We start from the raw sequence: 17,527 nt of genomic DNA on the forward strand, positions 1-17,527 counted from the left end.
GCACACAGAATGCAAAGCCAAGTGTAGCTGTGTAGCTAGCCCCTAATGCACAAAGAAGGAAAAAGAGTGCTGTGAAGACAGCTCTGGTCAATGGATACTTGTCTAATACAGAACCAGCCAACATCAAACATCAAAGGAAAGATGAGACCACAAGTTCAACTGACCCCTCCCCTCCACACAGAACTAGAAGTCCTCAAATTTTGAGGAAGCAAAAAGAAGCTGCTCTGATATCTTTTTTTCTTTTTCTTTTTCCTCCATGTTCCTTTTTTTTCTATGTATTTAGGAGGATTTTTATTATATTTAAAAACTTTAAATGTTTTTATTGGGTGGGCAAGATGGCTCAGAAGGTAAAAGCACTTGCCACCAAAACTGATAACCTGAATTTGATCCCCCATACTCCAGGACATGGCGTAAGGAGAACAGACTCCGGCAAGCTGTCCTCTGACTTCCATACTTGTTCCTGGCAAGAGCACAGTGCCCCTCCCCGATGCAAAAGAAACAATGTAATTAAAAAAATTTTTAATATTTTATTCATTATTTTTATTTTATGTGTATGAGTGTATTGCTTGCATGTAGGTAGGTGTACCCGTGTTATACAATGCCCGAGGCGGTCAGAAGAGGGCACCAGATCCTCTGGAACTGGAGTTACAGCCACCATGTGGGAGTTAGGAATCAAACCTGGGTCCTCTGCAAGAGCAGCCAGTGCTCTTAACCACTGAGCCATCTCTCCAGTTCCATAACTAAAATTTTTTAAAGAAATAGTCACTCATCAGTTGAGGGACACAGGTTGCTTCCATCTCTTAGCTATTGTGAAAAAAGCAGCAACAAACATGGATAGTATAAGTGTTTCTACAGCAGGATGAGTCCTTTGGCTATGCATAACCGGGTAAAATGGTAGCTTCATCTGTAGTTTTTTAAGAGTTCTCCACACTGCTTTCCATAGGGGTTGCACAAGTTTGCAGCCCCACCAGCAGTGGATGAGTGTTCCCCTTTCCCCACATTCTCTCCAGCATTTGGTATCACTTGTTCTCTTGATCTTAGTCAGTCTGACTGGGGTAAAATGAAACCTTAAAGTGGTTTTAATTTGCATTTCCCTAATTACTAATGATGTTGAACACTTTTAAAGATGTTTCTTGGCCATCTTTATTTATTCCTTTGAGAACTCTCTGTTCAGATTTTTAGCCCATCTTTTAATTGGGTCACTCGCTTTCTTGATTCTTTGTTTTTTGAATTCTTTCTTTTTAAAGTATTTTATTTATTATTTTTATTTTATGTGTATGCGTCTATTGTCTGCATGTAAGTGAGTGCACCCGTGTCGTGCAATGCCACGGAAGTCAGAAGAGGGTTTCGGATTCCCCTGGAACTAGAATTAAGGACGGTTCGTAGCCGCCATGTGGGTGCTGGGAATTGAACCCAGGTCCTCTGCGAGAGCAGTCAGTGCTCTTAACCGCTGAGCCATCTCTCCAGCCCCTGTTTTTTGAATTCTTTATATATTCTTTAAACCTCTGTCAGATGTGTTGCTGGTGAAGATTTTCATCCACTCTGTGGGTTTTCTCTTCACTTCCTTGGTTGTTTCTTTTGCTGTACAGAAGCTTTTTAGTTTAAAATGAGGTCCCACTTGTTGATTCTTGGCCTTATTTCTTGAGCAATTGATGTCTGATTTAGAAAGTCCTTTCCTACACCTATGCCTTGTAGGTTACAACTAATGTTTTCTTCTGAAGAAATAATCTAGACATGAATGGCTTTTTTAACTTAAAAAAAAAAACTTTAGTGAGAATTTCATACATGCATATAAGGTGTTTTGATCAAATCCATGCCCACTCCCTCCCCTCCAGCACCTCCCATATCTTCGCATCACTTTTTTCTGATAACTTTTCTGATAACTTTTTTCTGATGGACTCTTTCTTCTTCTTTGATTTTTTTTTTTTTTTTTTTTGGGGGTTTTGGAAACCTTCTTTTCCCTTTTCTCTTTTTTTTTTTTTTTTTTTCTTTTCCAATGGGGCTTTTTGCTACTTTAACATTCCTCCCTCTGAAGAGGTAACCCTAAAATCTTTTAGGGATTAGATAAGAACTCCCAGATACTTCTGACATTTTTGGCCTTTGGAACAGAGTATGATGCTAAGAGGCCCAAGGACATTTTGACTTTTAGCTAAGAAACTGACTACTTTTCTTTGGGGTCTTTTTCACCCTAACTGCCTAGCCAATTCCTACCTCCTATTCTTATCACGCCATCCTCTGAAGAGGTTACCCAAATTACCGATAGGGAATCGGGACCGCCCTGAGTTCTTCCATGCTGAACAGGACACAGTGTGAGGCAACTGGGGTATCCCTTCAGTGGGTCTATCTAAAAGACTCCCAAATTGCATAACTCTTATCACCATGTGGGGTCAGGATCCAGGCACTCTCAGGAGATCCCAAATTCTCAGCTCCTATGCCAGAGGGAGCCGGAACAGACACTGCTGAGATCTCAGCTTTATTGAAATGAATGTTTTTATGTGTTAACCTCCTTTATACAGTCATTAATTTTGTTTACATATTTTTCCATTTAAGGCAATATACTTTTTTCTTTCTTAAGTCTATTTTTGACCTCTCTTCTCCTCTTCCCCTCCTTACAGTAGTATTCTGGCTTTACATTCCTGGCTTTTAAAAAACTTCTCTTCTTACATTATTTGTTTTCACACTTTTTCACTCTTGGGACCGCTTTGCTGTTGTTTCTTTCTTTTTCAGCTTTTCCTAGTCTCTTGTTCTTTTACTTTCCTTCCCTAATTTGCTTCTCCACCACCTCTTATCCTTCTTTCATTTATTTAATCTTGTGACCCCTCTTTCTCTCTCCTTTCCCTGTCTCATTCCTAATCTGAAAGAGGACAGGAATAAGCAGATGAATTCAGTCCAGACCCTAAAGAGGAAAGTCAGAAACACAGAGGAAAGAAAGAGTGAGCAAAATGGATGAGAAAGCCAGCAATATGGAAGAAAAATTCAGCAAGGAAATTGAGGCTTGGGGCAAAAAAGAAAACAAATATAAAGGTTGGAAAAGAAACTCAATTAATCATATAAAAACACAACGGAAACCATGACCAGCAGACTTGACCAAGCCAGAGAAGGAATGTCAGGGATGGAGGGCATGGCTTATGAAATAAGGCATTCAAGTATCAGTAAAAAAAAAAAAAAATACAGAAAGGAAAATAATCACAACATCCAAGAAGTTTGGGTACAATCAAAAGATCAAACCCAGGAATCCACAGCCTAGAAAAGGGAGATCAGATCAACACTAAAGGCACAGAAAAATCTCTTTGATGAAATTATAGCAGAAAATTTTCTCAAACTAGAGAGAGAAATAGACATTTAAACACAAGGAACATTAGGAACACAAATGCATATGACCAAAGAAGAACCTCTTCAAAGCACATTACATCCAAGATGTCAAAAACACAAAGCAAGACCCATACCAACTCAATCAGACAAGGGCCCAGTGTGCAATGAGGGAAATAGGTGGTGGGGCCAGATCCTAGCCTGGGAACTGTTGGTAACGTTTTACTGATGGGTGAGGGAGAGTAGATCTTCTTTAAGATCTCTGATTGGCTGACTAGACTCTAGTGGATGAACTTGCACCATAGGACATCTGGATACAAATGCTTGACCAGATAGAACTTAACATAAATGACAGAAGGCACAAGGTTTGGTGGGGGTGGGTTGGAGGGGGAAGAATGGATAGAGGAGGGGGGTGTCTAAACTGGATTAAGAACTATTGTATGAAATGCACAAAAAAATCAATAAAAATATTAAAAATAGGGAAAAAAGTACCAACCAAAGAAACAATAATAAAAGCAGTAAGAGGAAAACGCTACTTCACCCACAATGGCAGAAACATCAGAACACCAGCTCTTGCTTCAACAACCCTCAAAGCCAGGAAAGCATGGAATGATATATTTTAAGCCCTGAAAGTAAAGACTACCAATCAATATTGCTATATCCAAAGGCATCTTTTAAAATTGATGGAGAAATAAAGATATTTCAAAACAAGCACAAACTAAGGGAGTTCATGATCCCCAAACTAGCATTGAAGAAGATACTTAAAGGAATACAGAGAAGGCAGAAAGACAGTGTCAATCAGGGGAGCACAGGAAAGAAAAATTGTATGAGAGGAACGGCTAAACAAATGATAAATAGGAAGGAATCCATCATTACCCAACACAGTAAACACAAGAAACTGTTGATAATGGTAGGACACTAACTACTAGGGAACAAAGAAAAGAACAAACAACAATCACATCAACCAACAAAAATTATAGGAGTTAACAAACATCTCTCAATAGTAAACTTAAATGTAAAAGGCCCCAACTCACCAATAAAGAGATACAGATTGGCTGACTGGATTAAAAAACAAGATCCAACTATCTGTTACTTCCAAGAAATATACATCACTAGTAAAGATACCAACAGATACTATTAAAGGATGGAAGTCAATCTATCAAGTGAATGGAAGCCAAAATCAGGGTGGCGCAGCTATTCTATATCCAATAAAGTGAACTTCAAACTCAAATTATTCAGAGGAGATAAAGGAGGTTACTATATATTAACAAAGGAAATAATTCATCTGGAAGATGTAACAATTACAAATATATACACACCAAACACTGAGGCCGTAATTTCATAAAACAAGCACTAATGGACTTGATCCTGATATAACAATGTGCATGTTAAGATACAAAATTAGAAAGGTGATCCATGAGAGGGGAGGAAAAGATCTTAAGGAAGTGAGAAATAGCATAACAAAATTCATACAACAGGAAAACAGAAGGAAGTTCTAACTGGGGGAAGAAATGGAACCAACTGAATGGGGGAAGAAGCACAGGGAGAACGGACAGGAACAAATGAGAACCAAGTGTAATGGCACATATGTATGAAGAGGCCATGATGGAGCCCATTACTATGTGTGCTGACCTAAGGAGTTAATTTTAAAAAAGTTAAGCTACAAGAGAAAATTTAGTCTTTTACAATGATACCAAAGCCACTATAACAAACACTTAAAGGCTCTCTCTTCTAATTTTACAATGATACTGCTTAAAATAAATTATCACTTAAAATTTGAACATCTGCTGGGCATGGTGGTGCACACCTTAATCCCAGCTCTCAAGAGGCAGAGGCAGGCAGATCTCTGTGAGATTAAGGCCAGTCTGGTCTATGTACTGAGTTCCAGGCCCGTTGGGGCTACAGGGAGATCCTGTCTCAAACAAACAAAGACATGAACATCTTTTATGTTATACTGAGATTTTCATTGTAAAGGTTATTTTAAAAAATTTAAATATATAATACTAATAGCATATGAGAGTTAACTTCTGGAACTTAATTTTGAAATATCAATATTCTCTACTACAATATTAACTGGAAAAGTGCCAGGTACTACTCAAAAGATGAAAAATTTGAAGCATAAAGTGAATTATTTTAGGGTACACAAAGAACTCCAAATTTTTTTATTCCCTATGTACAGAGTATTTTAACATGAAATTTTAGATTTACCCATATTCAACAAGGTACTTCTAGGGTTCTTTAAAAGAAAATAACCAAATAGTCCACATGCACAGACTCCATCCTTGTTTGTGATGGTTGGAAACCACAGAACTGGAGGAAGCTTAGCAAGCATCTGAACTCCGAAACCACAGCATCACACCAAGCTGTCCTCACTTCAAGTCCTGGAAACCAGGAAGTTAGAAATGAAATAGTCCTAGAATCGAAATACCCAAATGTCTTTGACATAAGTATGACTTTTTGGAAAAATAACCATGTGTTCTTACCTGTAATTAGAGTATATCTGGAAAACTACAAAAAGTGTTGCTGACAGCCACTCCAGACACTGAATTCCCTTGCTATTCAGCACTCGGTTAGTCTCAGACACAAGTGCAGCCAACCCAACGCCAGCGAGGACAGCCACTACTGCATTGCTCTGCATCCAGAATCGTTCCACCTGTGAGACACACAAACAGTATGTCTATCTGTCAGGACTATATGATCAGTTGGGAACTTATAAAATAAAAAGAATTTCATGTACACCTAGTTGCTTATGCCTAATGCATCAGACCTTGTTAAGGTACTTCTCCAATCCAGCCCCAGGTTACTTTATTTTCCAGTGTTGCCCCTTCCTAGTTTGGCATGTGCAGCTCTCCTTTGGGACCCACAACATTCATCTCAGAACTACAGGCTTCACTTTGATTCCAGAAATTTGTAAGTGGAAGAGGTAAAGAAATGCTTTTGCTTTACTTCCTCAGAAAAGCTCTACTTCTCCCCAACCCCTCCCTTATTCCTGTAGGATTAATCCAATAGAGAACTGGCAGCTTCAACTGGGCCAAGCACAGTCCTCTTTCCCTCTCTGTTTCTTTTGCAAGTGAGCCACCCACAAAAAGCACTGGTCTGGGGCAGACCCTGTCCTTGAGGCCCCAGTGGGTGGTGGTAAACAGGCATATGGCACTGCTTGTGAGTCGTGGCTAGGATTGTCTGCTTCGAAGGATAGCATAAGGAAGTCCCTTTGCTCTCAGAAGTCACATTCTCCAGTCTAGCATTATCAGTAATAAAGGTGATCATCCACCCACTTTATATTGACTTATCTTGTTTCTTAACCGATTTGAAATTTAAGAGGATCAAGTAGAATGGTTTTAGGCCTCTTAAGCATACATAAAAAAACAGCAGGTGGTTTCAGCTTTCCAAAATAACTATTTACATTTATAGTTTGTAGCATAAGAAGAAACAGAAGCAGGTATGAGGGTTCATGCCTATAATTCCATTACTCAAGAGGCTGAGGGAAGAAGATGATAAGTTAAAGGCCAGCCTGGGCTACAAAGAGACCTCCCTTTCTCCCACTTCAAAAACAAAATCAGGAAGGGGGGAGAAGCAATACCCTAATCTCAATCTTAGAAAGAGTCTAATCCCAATCTCACAGATGGCTGCCAGGGAAAACAGAAATGCCATGCTCTTTGCATAGGCCTGAACAACTGATGTAAGAATGGGGTGTGTCAGCAGGCACTCTGTCTTCTCCCCTCTTATATCATATTTTGCTATTCTGAATGGAATTCCATGTGAAATGCAGTTGTTCCTGTATTTGCAGGTACACACACACACACACACACACACACACACACACACACACTAACTGACTTAAATTCTCTTAGATTCATTTTTCTATTTAACTACTCAGTTAACTTACAACTGCATTATTTGTTTAGTTTTTTTTTTTGGGGGGGTGTCTTTTTTTTGAGATAGGGTCTCCCCGTAGCCCCCGCTGGCCTGGAACTTGCTATGTAGACCAGGCTTGCCTCAAACTCACAGAGATCCACCTGCTTCTGCCTCCCAAGTGCTGGGATTAAAGGCGTGCGCCACTAGTCTATTTGTTTGTTTTAAGACAGAGTCTTATACAGCTCAGGCTGGCCTTGAACTCACTATGAATTCCTGATCCTCCTGCTTCAGCCCCTTAAATGCTGGGATTGTATGTGTGTATCACCATATCTATCTTAAATATTGCTTTCCCTAAAAAGAGGCCTTGGCCTTAATGGCTCTGTGGTGGTTTGAATGAGAATGTCCCCCCCCCCCCATGGTCTCCAAGTATTTGAATACTTGGTCAGCTGGTAGTACTACCTGGGGAGTGCCATGGAACCTCTAGGAGGTATGGTCTTACTGGATGGAACATGTCACTGGGGCTGGCTTTAAAAGTTTATAGTCTTGCCAGGTATGGTGGTGCATGCCTGTAGTCCCAGTACTTGGGAGGCAGAGGCAGACGGATCTCTGTGAGTTCAAGGCCAGCCTGGTCTACACAGTGAGTTCCAGGACAGCTGGGGCTTACAGGGAGACCCTGCTTCAAAAAAGACCAAAAAAAAAGTTTATAGTCTTGCCCCTTTCCAGTTTTGCTCTCTCTGCTTCCTGTGCTGCTTGAAGATGAGTGCTCAGCTTTCTGCTCTGGCCACCTCTGCTGCCATGCCTCTGCACTATGATGGACTCTTAACCCTCTGGAACTGTAAGCTCAATAAAGTTGCTTGTTCATGGTGTTTTATCACAGCAACAGAAAAGTAACTAATGCAGACTCTATAACTTAACTTCTGATTTATAAAAAATATATACATAATTTTTACAATACCTAAAATAATTTGCTCTTTGACCAGGTTCATGAAAAACAAATTTCTACAACTTTTACAAATTTACTGTTTAAAAATGTATCTAAGTAAACTTACCACACCCATGAAAAGTGGTTTTGAGATATCTAAATTTGCCCTCCAGGCGAAGAAAAATGAATAAACGCAAACCATTCCCGTGAAAAGCCACACTAATGATGAATGCTGTTTGTCCCTTCAAAATAAAAATATGTCCAAAATTACCTATATGCAGGAATATCAATAATATATATATCTTTAAGCTATAGAAAAATATTTTTAACTATAAAACTTGCTATTTTTAAGAAGATCTAAGTTTTCAAACTCTAAGCAGACAAATTAACAACCAAATATAATAATAAATATGAATTACATATTGTAGGCAAGTAAACTTGCAACAATATGCAACAGATATAAAGCTAGAATTCATAGAAAATAGACAAACTTGTAATCTTGTTAAATTTGAGAAGTCATTTAGCATATGCAAAATAAAAAGACCTTCATGCTCAAAATAATAAAGGTTTAAAATGATGAATCTCAATGCTGGTGAGAATTCAGTAGTGTGGCAAGTTAATTAGATCATATCTCTATGAATGCCTTAAATTTAAATACAACCACTGACTCAGTTATATAACATTTGGATGTAAATCTTTAAGAAATAGTCAGAAATGAAAATAAACATTAATCTAGGAGAGTGCTTTAGAACCACTGGTAAGAGTGGAAAGCTGCAGGCAATTTAATGGTCCCCAAGCAGAACATTTAAATCAACTACCCAAGTACAACTGGGGACACAGCTTGGCTCAGCTCAGTGGCAGAGCACTTGCCACACATGCAGAAGGTTCTGGATTCAGTCTTCAGTGCCATAAGTAATAAATATATAAATGTTCAAAGTGAATTAATTTTTTTATGATTATCGGATAAAATATAATATAGATATTTACAGGCATTTAATGATCTTTTTTGGTATGGGAAAATGTTAATATAATATTAAGTGTTAAACAAGCAGAAATACAGATATATGTGTATTTACAAATATATTCAACAGAACAGAAACCAAAAACCCCAAAAAACCAGGGTTTTGTTATAAAATCCTGACTGGCTTCAAACTCATGGTGGTCTTCCTGCCTCAGCCTCCTGAATATTGGGATTACAGGAATGTACCACCATGCCCAGTAATGAGGTTTTCTTTTATTATCAGAGGAATTTTTAATAGCTGCATGCTTACTTTGCAAGTCAACAATAATTAACTATGGGCAGATAAGAGAACAAACCCTAAGTTTAAGATATCAAATGATCAATTTTGGGGGTTTTGTGGTTTTAATATTTTAAAATTTTATTTATTATTTTGATTGTATGTGTACAAGTGTGTTGCCTGCATTTTTATAAGTGCACCCATGTTGTGCAATGCCCAAAGAAGTCAGAAGAAGGTGTTGATCTCCTGGTTTCCTGGAACTGAGTTACAGATGGCTATTCGCTGCCATGTGGGTACTGGGAATTGAACTTGGGTTCTCTGTAAGAGCAGCCAGTGCTCTTAACCGCTGAGCCATCTCTCCAGCCCATTTTTTGTTTTATTTGAGACAGGTTCCTTGTAGCCCCAGCTGGCCTCAAACTCACTGTGTAGACCAGACTGGCCTGGCTCTCACGAGATCACTTGCCTCTCCCTCCCAAGTGCTGGGAGTCATCATGCCTGGCCCTCAAATGATTAATTTTTAAAATCACTGATTTGTAGTCATAACACAAAATAAAACAACAAGGAAATAATATATATTAGCCTTAATAGAAATGGGTAGGAGTCACTTGTTTGAAATATAAGACAATACTGGTAACATTCTATAGTGACATACCTAAAACCTAAATTCGATTCTCAAACATGGGAAAAACAGCAACAAAAAGCATTATTTTACTCACCTTATTACTAAGCATATATTTGCCCAAATTGCGAGAGCTTGGATGTTAAATGAAAGCTCAGTCTTCATATTTGTTATTTGTGAACTGTAAAAAAACAAAGTAACTTACTGTTGATGTATAAGAAGCTTAGTAAATTTCAAAGAAAACATTTTATCTAGAAAACATTCCATTATGCACTAAACCACTTTAAGAACTGTGATCAGATTTTAAAATTATTTTGTCTTCCTTCAAATTGGGAGGGGAGCATTACAGAAAGAGTCAAACAATTCTTAGATATTTCCTAGTTGCAGTATTTTGTTATTAACATGTCATTTAGGATTGACATTCATATACTGTACAGGACATCACTGATATCTTGATAAAAAGTTATTTGAAAGGGATTTTAAATGGATTCTGTTGGTAGTATAGACATGGTCACCAGTGATTTAGTAATTAAAAACAAAATTAATCCTAATTGTTTTCTGGAGGAAAAAAGGGCCAAGAAAAGGGATTTCCAGCCATTCTTTCTTGGTTATCTTCTTCCTTAAGCAGCTTCTTTGTTTTCTACATTATTTGGTTTGGAAAATGTTTAAGCAATGGCAGAGAAAACTATTCATTTTCTTTCATAAAATTAAACTAAATTCTCCCATTAACGAACAAGCATTTTTCAGTGTTATTTGAGTTTTAAAATAGCCACTGCTGGAGAGATCTTTAATTTCCAAAAAAATAAATGACATTAAAGAAACTCTCAGCTCCCTATTGGCGATTTCAGTGCAGAAAATGTGATGCTGTAATTACGGAGGCCATACAATGTGCATTTTACTAATGGAGACACATCTACTATGAGACGCCGCCCTCGCTAATTTGCAAACATACTTGAAAAATTGATTCCAGTGTGAGGCCGTTTCTTCAAAAGAAATGAAGTCAGTCTCAAAATTAATTCTTACAGATCTGTTGCTTAAATGTAAGCTTTAAAAGATGGCCACTGCCTAAGGTTAGATTCAATAATTTCCTTGTACAGGATTGCAATTTAGAGATATATGTAGGGAAAGAATTTAATTTGCTAGACTGGGAAAGGGTACATGATTAGGTTCCATCATTTTGAAGGATTTTCTTATAAGTTAATTATGAATCTCCTCTCTCAACAACCTGTCTACCTGAAACAATTAAAGTCCAAGAATTCTCTCACTCCAGTGGGAGGGTTCCATCTCCATCCCACAGGATGATTTGGTGCCTGTGAGGGTGTGAGTGCTCATCACTTGTGCAGTCTTTTTTCTGTGTATAAAACCTAATAGCTGCTATTTTACTGTCAGTTCCCAGTAGATGCCTTTTTCTGTGTAACTAATACAAGTTGGATGTATGGTCTAGGATTACTCTTGAGAACTCCTAGGAGTTCACGTGGACTTGCTGAGGTAAAACACAATGAGAACCTGTAATGCTACAATGATCCCAGGAAGACAGGCAGGGAGGGACAGGCAGCATGTCTTCCCAGAGTCAAGCTGAAGATGGCGAAAGCACAGAGCCACTGATAAAGTCTCAATTGAAAGCAGCTTTCTCTACCTTGTTTGCAACAAGAGAGAAAAGAGTGACAGAAAATCGGAGTCAAACATTCAAAGAAATATTTAAAATCCTTTCTGAGAACCACCAAAAGGTAATATAGGAATAACTGATGATAGGGAAATAGTTTCAAGATATGTTGTAAAGTCAAAAAGAGCAGGCTAATAAAATTGTATCTTGTGAATTCATTTTTTTAAAGGCAAAGAAAATTATAAAAGCTTGTAAGACTATACACAAAAATGTTAACAGTGGTTTTCTTGCTAGGGATGCCTTTTTCCCCAACACTTGGGAGGCAGAGACAGGTAGAGCTCTATGAGCTCAAGGTCACTCTAGTCTACATAGCTAATTCCAGGCCAGCTGGAGTGACCCTGCCTCAAAACAAAAACGGTGGCTTTTCTCTGCATATTGGAATTATGGGTAATTTTAATGGTCTTACTTTTGATTAATTATATTTTAAATTTTTTTCATGATTATGTATCCTATTTTGGAGTAGGAAAAAAATATAAAAATAAGGAATATGAAGCATAGTGGCACAGAGTATTCCCAGCACTCTGGAGGCTGAAGCATGAGGAGTTTGAGTTCAAGGTCAGTCCTGGACTATATATTGAGACCGTATCTCTAAATAATAAAGGAAGGGAGGGAGGGAAGAAGGGAGGAGAAGAAGGGCTGGAGGGAGGGAGGGAGGGGAAGAAGGGCTGGAGGGAGGGAGGGAGAGGGAGGGGGAGAGGGAGAGAGAGAGAGAGAGAGAGAGAGAGAGAGAGAGAGAGAGAGAGAGATAATAAACACGTTCTTTTAAAAAATGTAATTGTAGTCAGGCATGATGGCACACCGGGGGAGGGAGAGAGAATGAATGTATTCTCCCCAACAGCTTCTTTACATAGCCTCAAAAAGTTCCAAATTAGAAATTAAGAAATCACTTGAGTGTTATAAAAACTAGTTTTAGGCTGGGTGTGGTGGTGCATGCCTTTAATCCCAGCACTCGGGAGGCAGAGCAGGTGGATCTCTGTGAGTTCAAGGCCAGCCTGGTCTACATAGTGAGTTCCAGGACAGCTGGGGCTACAGGGAGACCTGTCTCAAAAAAAAAAACAAAAAAAAAAACCAGTTTTATTCTGAAATTCTATATTTGAAGAATTATAATTGGTATTGATAATTTTAAAGTTGACATGGAGCTTTCTCAAGTTGTCTTAATCTGTGTAGGTTTTAAATCAAACATTAATCCACTCTTTAAAGAAAACTATTGGCTAGATAGAAGACACAGATCTGCTTAAGCTGGCACTAATAAAGTTGGATGTTAAAAATACAAAGTCAAAAATAAAGCCCACGACAGCCAAAAGAAAGTCCTAAGAGATACTGTAGAAATTAAGCTAGGAAGGAATAAATGAGCATAGTTCAAACCAAAGTAAGAAAATTGTTCAAATCATGATAAAGACAAAGTTAGACAATGTCTCTAAAAAAAAAAGAATAGTAGGAAAACCAGAGCAAAAAGTAAATTATTTTCAGAGCAACATCATACTGGGTCGTTTTATATCCAGCTGAAAGCTGAAGCATTGTAGGTTTTAGGCACTGGGCAGTCTCCTAAACTCCTCATATACTGTTGTTTATTTCTTGACCTGAACTTGTGCAGTTCTATGCTAGAATACAGTGTACAAACAACTAATTGCAGAGGCAAAAACTACATCTCAGAAATACTTGGCAAAGAAAAGAACTAAGAAAAGCTTCAAAAATCATTTAAAATAGCTAACAGAAAATCCATTTAAAAATACTTTTGACTATTTCGTACTCACAGCAGAATTTCAGACATACTGGATCCTATTTCAGATTTAGCCTAAACACAAAAGAGGAATATTTATTTGCACAAGAATTAAACTGAAGCTTTGTTAGATGAATGCATCTTTAATCATCTAAACAGATGGTGCAACATTTCCCTCTACTCAGTCTTCAGAGCCTTGCTGAATTTTCAGAATCAGGGTAAACTAAAGCTGGACTTCCTTTAGGAAAACTTAGAAATATTTGGCTAAAAACCAGTTAAACTACTGCAGAAGGAATGATTACTGACCACATCAATGAGCCCACAGTCCTTTACACTTCTGTTGCAGCCTCTCTTTACATCTCAATACTTTGATCAGGGCTCCTGATAACCGGATAGCTCATAGTTTCACAATCATTTCACAAATCTTAAATCTAGACAGGCCCTCAACCTACTTTTTTTAAAAGGTTGACTTTGAACAATCAGAAGACCTGGATTCAAATGATGTACGTGACATTTAATTTTTTTACATTTATTTATTTATTGTGTATGTATGTATGTATGTATGTATGTGTGCGCATGTGTGTGTGTGTGTGTGTGTGTGTGTGCGCACGCATTGGGGTGTATGTGTGTGGACATGTTCATGCCACCATGGCATGCAGTGGGGGGCCAGAAGACGACCTATAGGAGTCAGTGCTCTCCTTTTACCATGTGGGTTCTGGAGATCAAACAGGTCTTAGGTTTCGTGGGAAGAACCCTTACCTGCTGAATCATCTTGCACAGCCCTCTATCTACATTTTTATGGATTAAACTAAGCAAAATATAGTATAAATTTAAAGAATTAAACTCTCTAAGTCTAAATAATTAACAATTATTCTTTTATTATTCTCTTTCATTGTGAAGTATTCCCAGAAGTGATATATATATGTATGTATTTATAAAAGTATATAATATGTACTTAAGGACTAAAGAGTTTTTTTTTTTGTTTTTTTTTTTTTTTAAATCCAGTTTTACCATTCAGGAAACAAAATCTAAGCTGAGTATGGTGGCACAGGCCTGTAATTCCAGCATTTGGAGGTTAAGGCAAGAGGATTATGAGTTCAAGGCCAGCCTGGAATACAAAATCTCATCAATACCACCAACAATTTCACAAAACCCTTGCAGGCCTCTCCTTCATATCCCTCAGAGGTAACTACCACCTTAAACCTGGAGCTCATTATTCCCCTCTTCATTATTTACTTATTTATTGAGACAGCCTCACTTTGTGGACTGGGTTGGCCTAGAAAGTGCTTTGGTCTTCTAACGGCCAGCATTATACTTGTGTGCCACCGTGCCTGGCTTCTCTTCCAAGTTTTAGAAATAGTTGTACTACTCTTGTGTGTCCTTGAACAACACCTTCTTTAGTGTTCAGAATTCTATGTAAATAGACATTTCTGAAATTTCCTTCTTCAGCAAAACACAGAATACAAGCAAAACCTGACAAAACTGTCTATATTAAAATACTTTCCATTTGTCCTTTCTTTTATCCTTTACAGGAACCACAGTTAAGTATTTTGCTAGTGTGCCTTAGGGAAGACAAGGCCTTTTTAATTTCTTTAAAAGTACAGCTTCTACTCAATAAACTCATTTCCTGAAACATTTACACACAGCTTTTCCATTTGAAAACAAACAGCAACATGACTATTATTCATCAAGTATGTTTTAAAAAAGAAAATGTAAAGCTGAGTATGGTGGCACACATTTGTAATTCCATACTCAAGAGGTGGAGGTGGGAAGATCCTACGTTTTAACCAAGCCTGTGCTATGCAGTAAGGTCTTGACTCACAACCTAAAAAAACAAAAAAGTGGCTGGAGATGTTGTGGTCACAGTAAATAAAAAATTTTAAAGTTTCTTTCTTTCAAACATCTCCAAATATTTTTATTGATGAGCAAGTCCCACAGTAGTAATCATGGCTAATAAGACTGAAAGTATTTTTTAGATATGGCAGAATGATGCTGGATTAAGTGGTACTGATGTTTTTGTGCCTACCACAGGTGAAAGCCACATTCCAAGGACAAGTGTGCTTGTTAACAAACTAAAATGAAAATTCTCTGTATTGCCATCTTAGACAAGATCCAGACAGAACACTCAAGTTTTGTCATTTGTCTCCTTGGTCAGACTATAAGCATAGTTTACCAGGCTGAATGTTCCATATTCTTCCCTGAGAAAATGTGTTAGAAACCCTCGAAGTGTCGTCTGGTCTCCCCAGGTCCAGCGGGCGTGACTGAGGTAGGATGAAATGGGAAGGTAGACATAGGGCAGCAAGCCAGCAGAGAAGGCCAGAACCAGCTTCAACAGAGAGCCCAGGGAGAGTTCCTGCAGCAGAGCACACGGTGGGGATGACAACTTTTATATGAGTTCATTCAGCCTTCATTTTGAAGAAAACACCAAAGGAAACATCAAATGTGTTTGCTCAAAGCTGACCTCTCAATTCATAGTAAGTCAACACAGAATATTATGTAAAACCTTCTGATTACTATGGATTACTAGAAAATTGCATCAGCTGACCACCAAAGAGTGCCGAGCTCTGGCTTCCCTCTGGCCTCGGGCCTGAGAGCCCCTAATCCTGCCTCCACGTGGTGGTGAGCTTCCCCTAATCGTGCCATACCCAGCCCCCTAACTGGGATTTTGTGAGGCCCCTCCCAAGGCCCAAGGGCAGATCTGGCTTTGGTGGGCTAAGGCTGAGATCCTAGCAGACAGCCTGAGAAGGTGGTTTAAACGTCTATTGGTGTAGTGGCTCTGATCTCAGCAGACCACCAGAGTGCCGAGTTCTGGCATCCCTCTGTCCTCCGTCTGGCATAGGGGCTGAGGACGGAGGGGACTGCCCGAGAGCACCTGGATCCTGCCTCCATGTGGTGAAGGAAGCCTGAGTGTACCTGACTGGAACCTGAATTGGGCTTCTGTGGGCACTCCTGAAGAGCTGATCTGAAGTCATTAGTTCCCTCCAAATTAAACCTGAGAGAACCTAAACCCTGTACCAACCAGCTTTACATAATCAATAAAGAAAGTATCTAGGCACCCTGATAAAACAAACAGAAGCATACTTCAACTGAATTCTCATATCAGAGTCATAAACAACAAAAGAAATTCACATGCCAAAATCACAAAGAAAGAATAATAAAATGGAAAGCCAAAACACTATGTCCATACCAAATTCCACCAATCCTGTAGACGAGTTCTACAAGGAGAACCCCCTAGAAATGACCCAGGACACTGAATTTAAAAGAACAATCATAAACATGATCAAGGAATTTAATGAATTTAAAGAACACACAAACAAACAAATCAAAGAGCTAAAAGAAGATAGGGATAAACTTCTGAATGAATTCACAAAAGAGATAGAAACATAGAAGAAAACTCACACAGAAATGAAGAAGGAAGTGCAAAACTCAATAAGCCAACTTGAAACAACAGGGGAGAAAGCCTTACTACTAGAATGAATGAAATGGAAAACAACATTGGAAACACTGAAAACAGAACAATGGAAAACATTGGAGGATAAATTTGAAGAATTGGACCACTCAAGCAAAGATTATGAACAATTTAAAAAACACAGGAATGGAATATGCAAGAGATGTGGGACACCATGAAAAGACCAAATCTACGGATCATAGGAATAGAGGAAGGAGAAGAATTTCAGGTTAATGTTGTTGACCAGGTCTTAAACATGATTGTAGAAGAGAATTTCCTGAAATTAAGGAAGAACATCCCCATACAAATACAGGAAGCACATAGAACACCAAACAGGATCAGAAAAGAAACTTCTATAGGTCTTTAGTTTTAGTTATCCCTCCTTATAAAATCTGTATTTTTCTACTGCAAAACTAGTTGCCAACAGCTAAAAATAGGTTAAAACAGTTCAAACTTGTTAGCTCACAATTTATGGGAGTCATACATATAGCAGAGGCCATGCTGAGAAGGGTGTCTCTTCAAGAAAAGTGGAAAACTTCTTTAAAATCTGCAGGAGTGTGTCTGAGGCTGCATTTTGTCTTTTGGATTTCTTTTGTCTCGGACCTCTAGACTCTACAAAGCTCATCTGATAACTTATGGGTCATCTAGGGTAACATCCTTTCTCTTTTAACTATTCAACATAATATCTTCATACTTGCAAAACTGCTTCACTTCTGCCAGATAACATGGTGGTGTACTTCATGTTTCATATTA

The 17,527-nt window shown here is 38.3% G+C and overlaps 1 protein-coding gene across 3 annotated transcripts in view; it reads right to left on the reverse strand.

Annotated features, from left to right (window-relative positions):
- Tmem260 (transmembrane protein 260) overlaps positions 1-17,527 on the reverse strand; it is an 81,608-nt gene that overhangs the window by 27,565 nt on the left and 36,516 nt on the right. For all 3 annotated transcript variants that reach the window (XM_029566668.1, XM_029566667.1, XM_008839529.3), the window contains exons 6-10: positions 15,500-15,679; positions 13,361-13,401; positions 10,041-10,124; positions 8,214-8,328; positions 5,793-5,962 (exon numbers count right to left, since the gene is read on the reverse strand). In XM_029566668.1, the coding sequence (XP_029422528.1) occupies positions 5,793-5,962; positions 8,214-8,328; positions 10,041-10,124; positions 13,361-13,401; positions 15,500-15,679 (590 nt within the window). The remainder of the gene's footprint in view (positions 1-5,792; positions 5,963-8,213; positions 8,329-10,040; positions 10,125-13,360; positions 13,402-15,499; positions 15,680-17,527) is intronic.

Source organism: Nannospalax galili, unplaced genomic scaffold (genome assembly GCF_000622305.1).
Source record: "Nannospalax galili isolate Female #2095 unplaced genomic scaffold, S.galili_v1.0 scaffold336, whole genome shotgun sequence".
Taxonomy (NCBI): Eukaryota; Metazoa; Chordata; class Mammalia; order Rodentia; family Spalacidae; genus Nannospalax; species Nannospalax galili.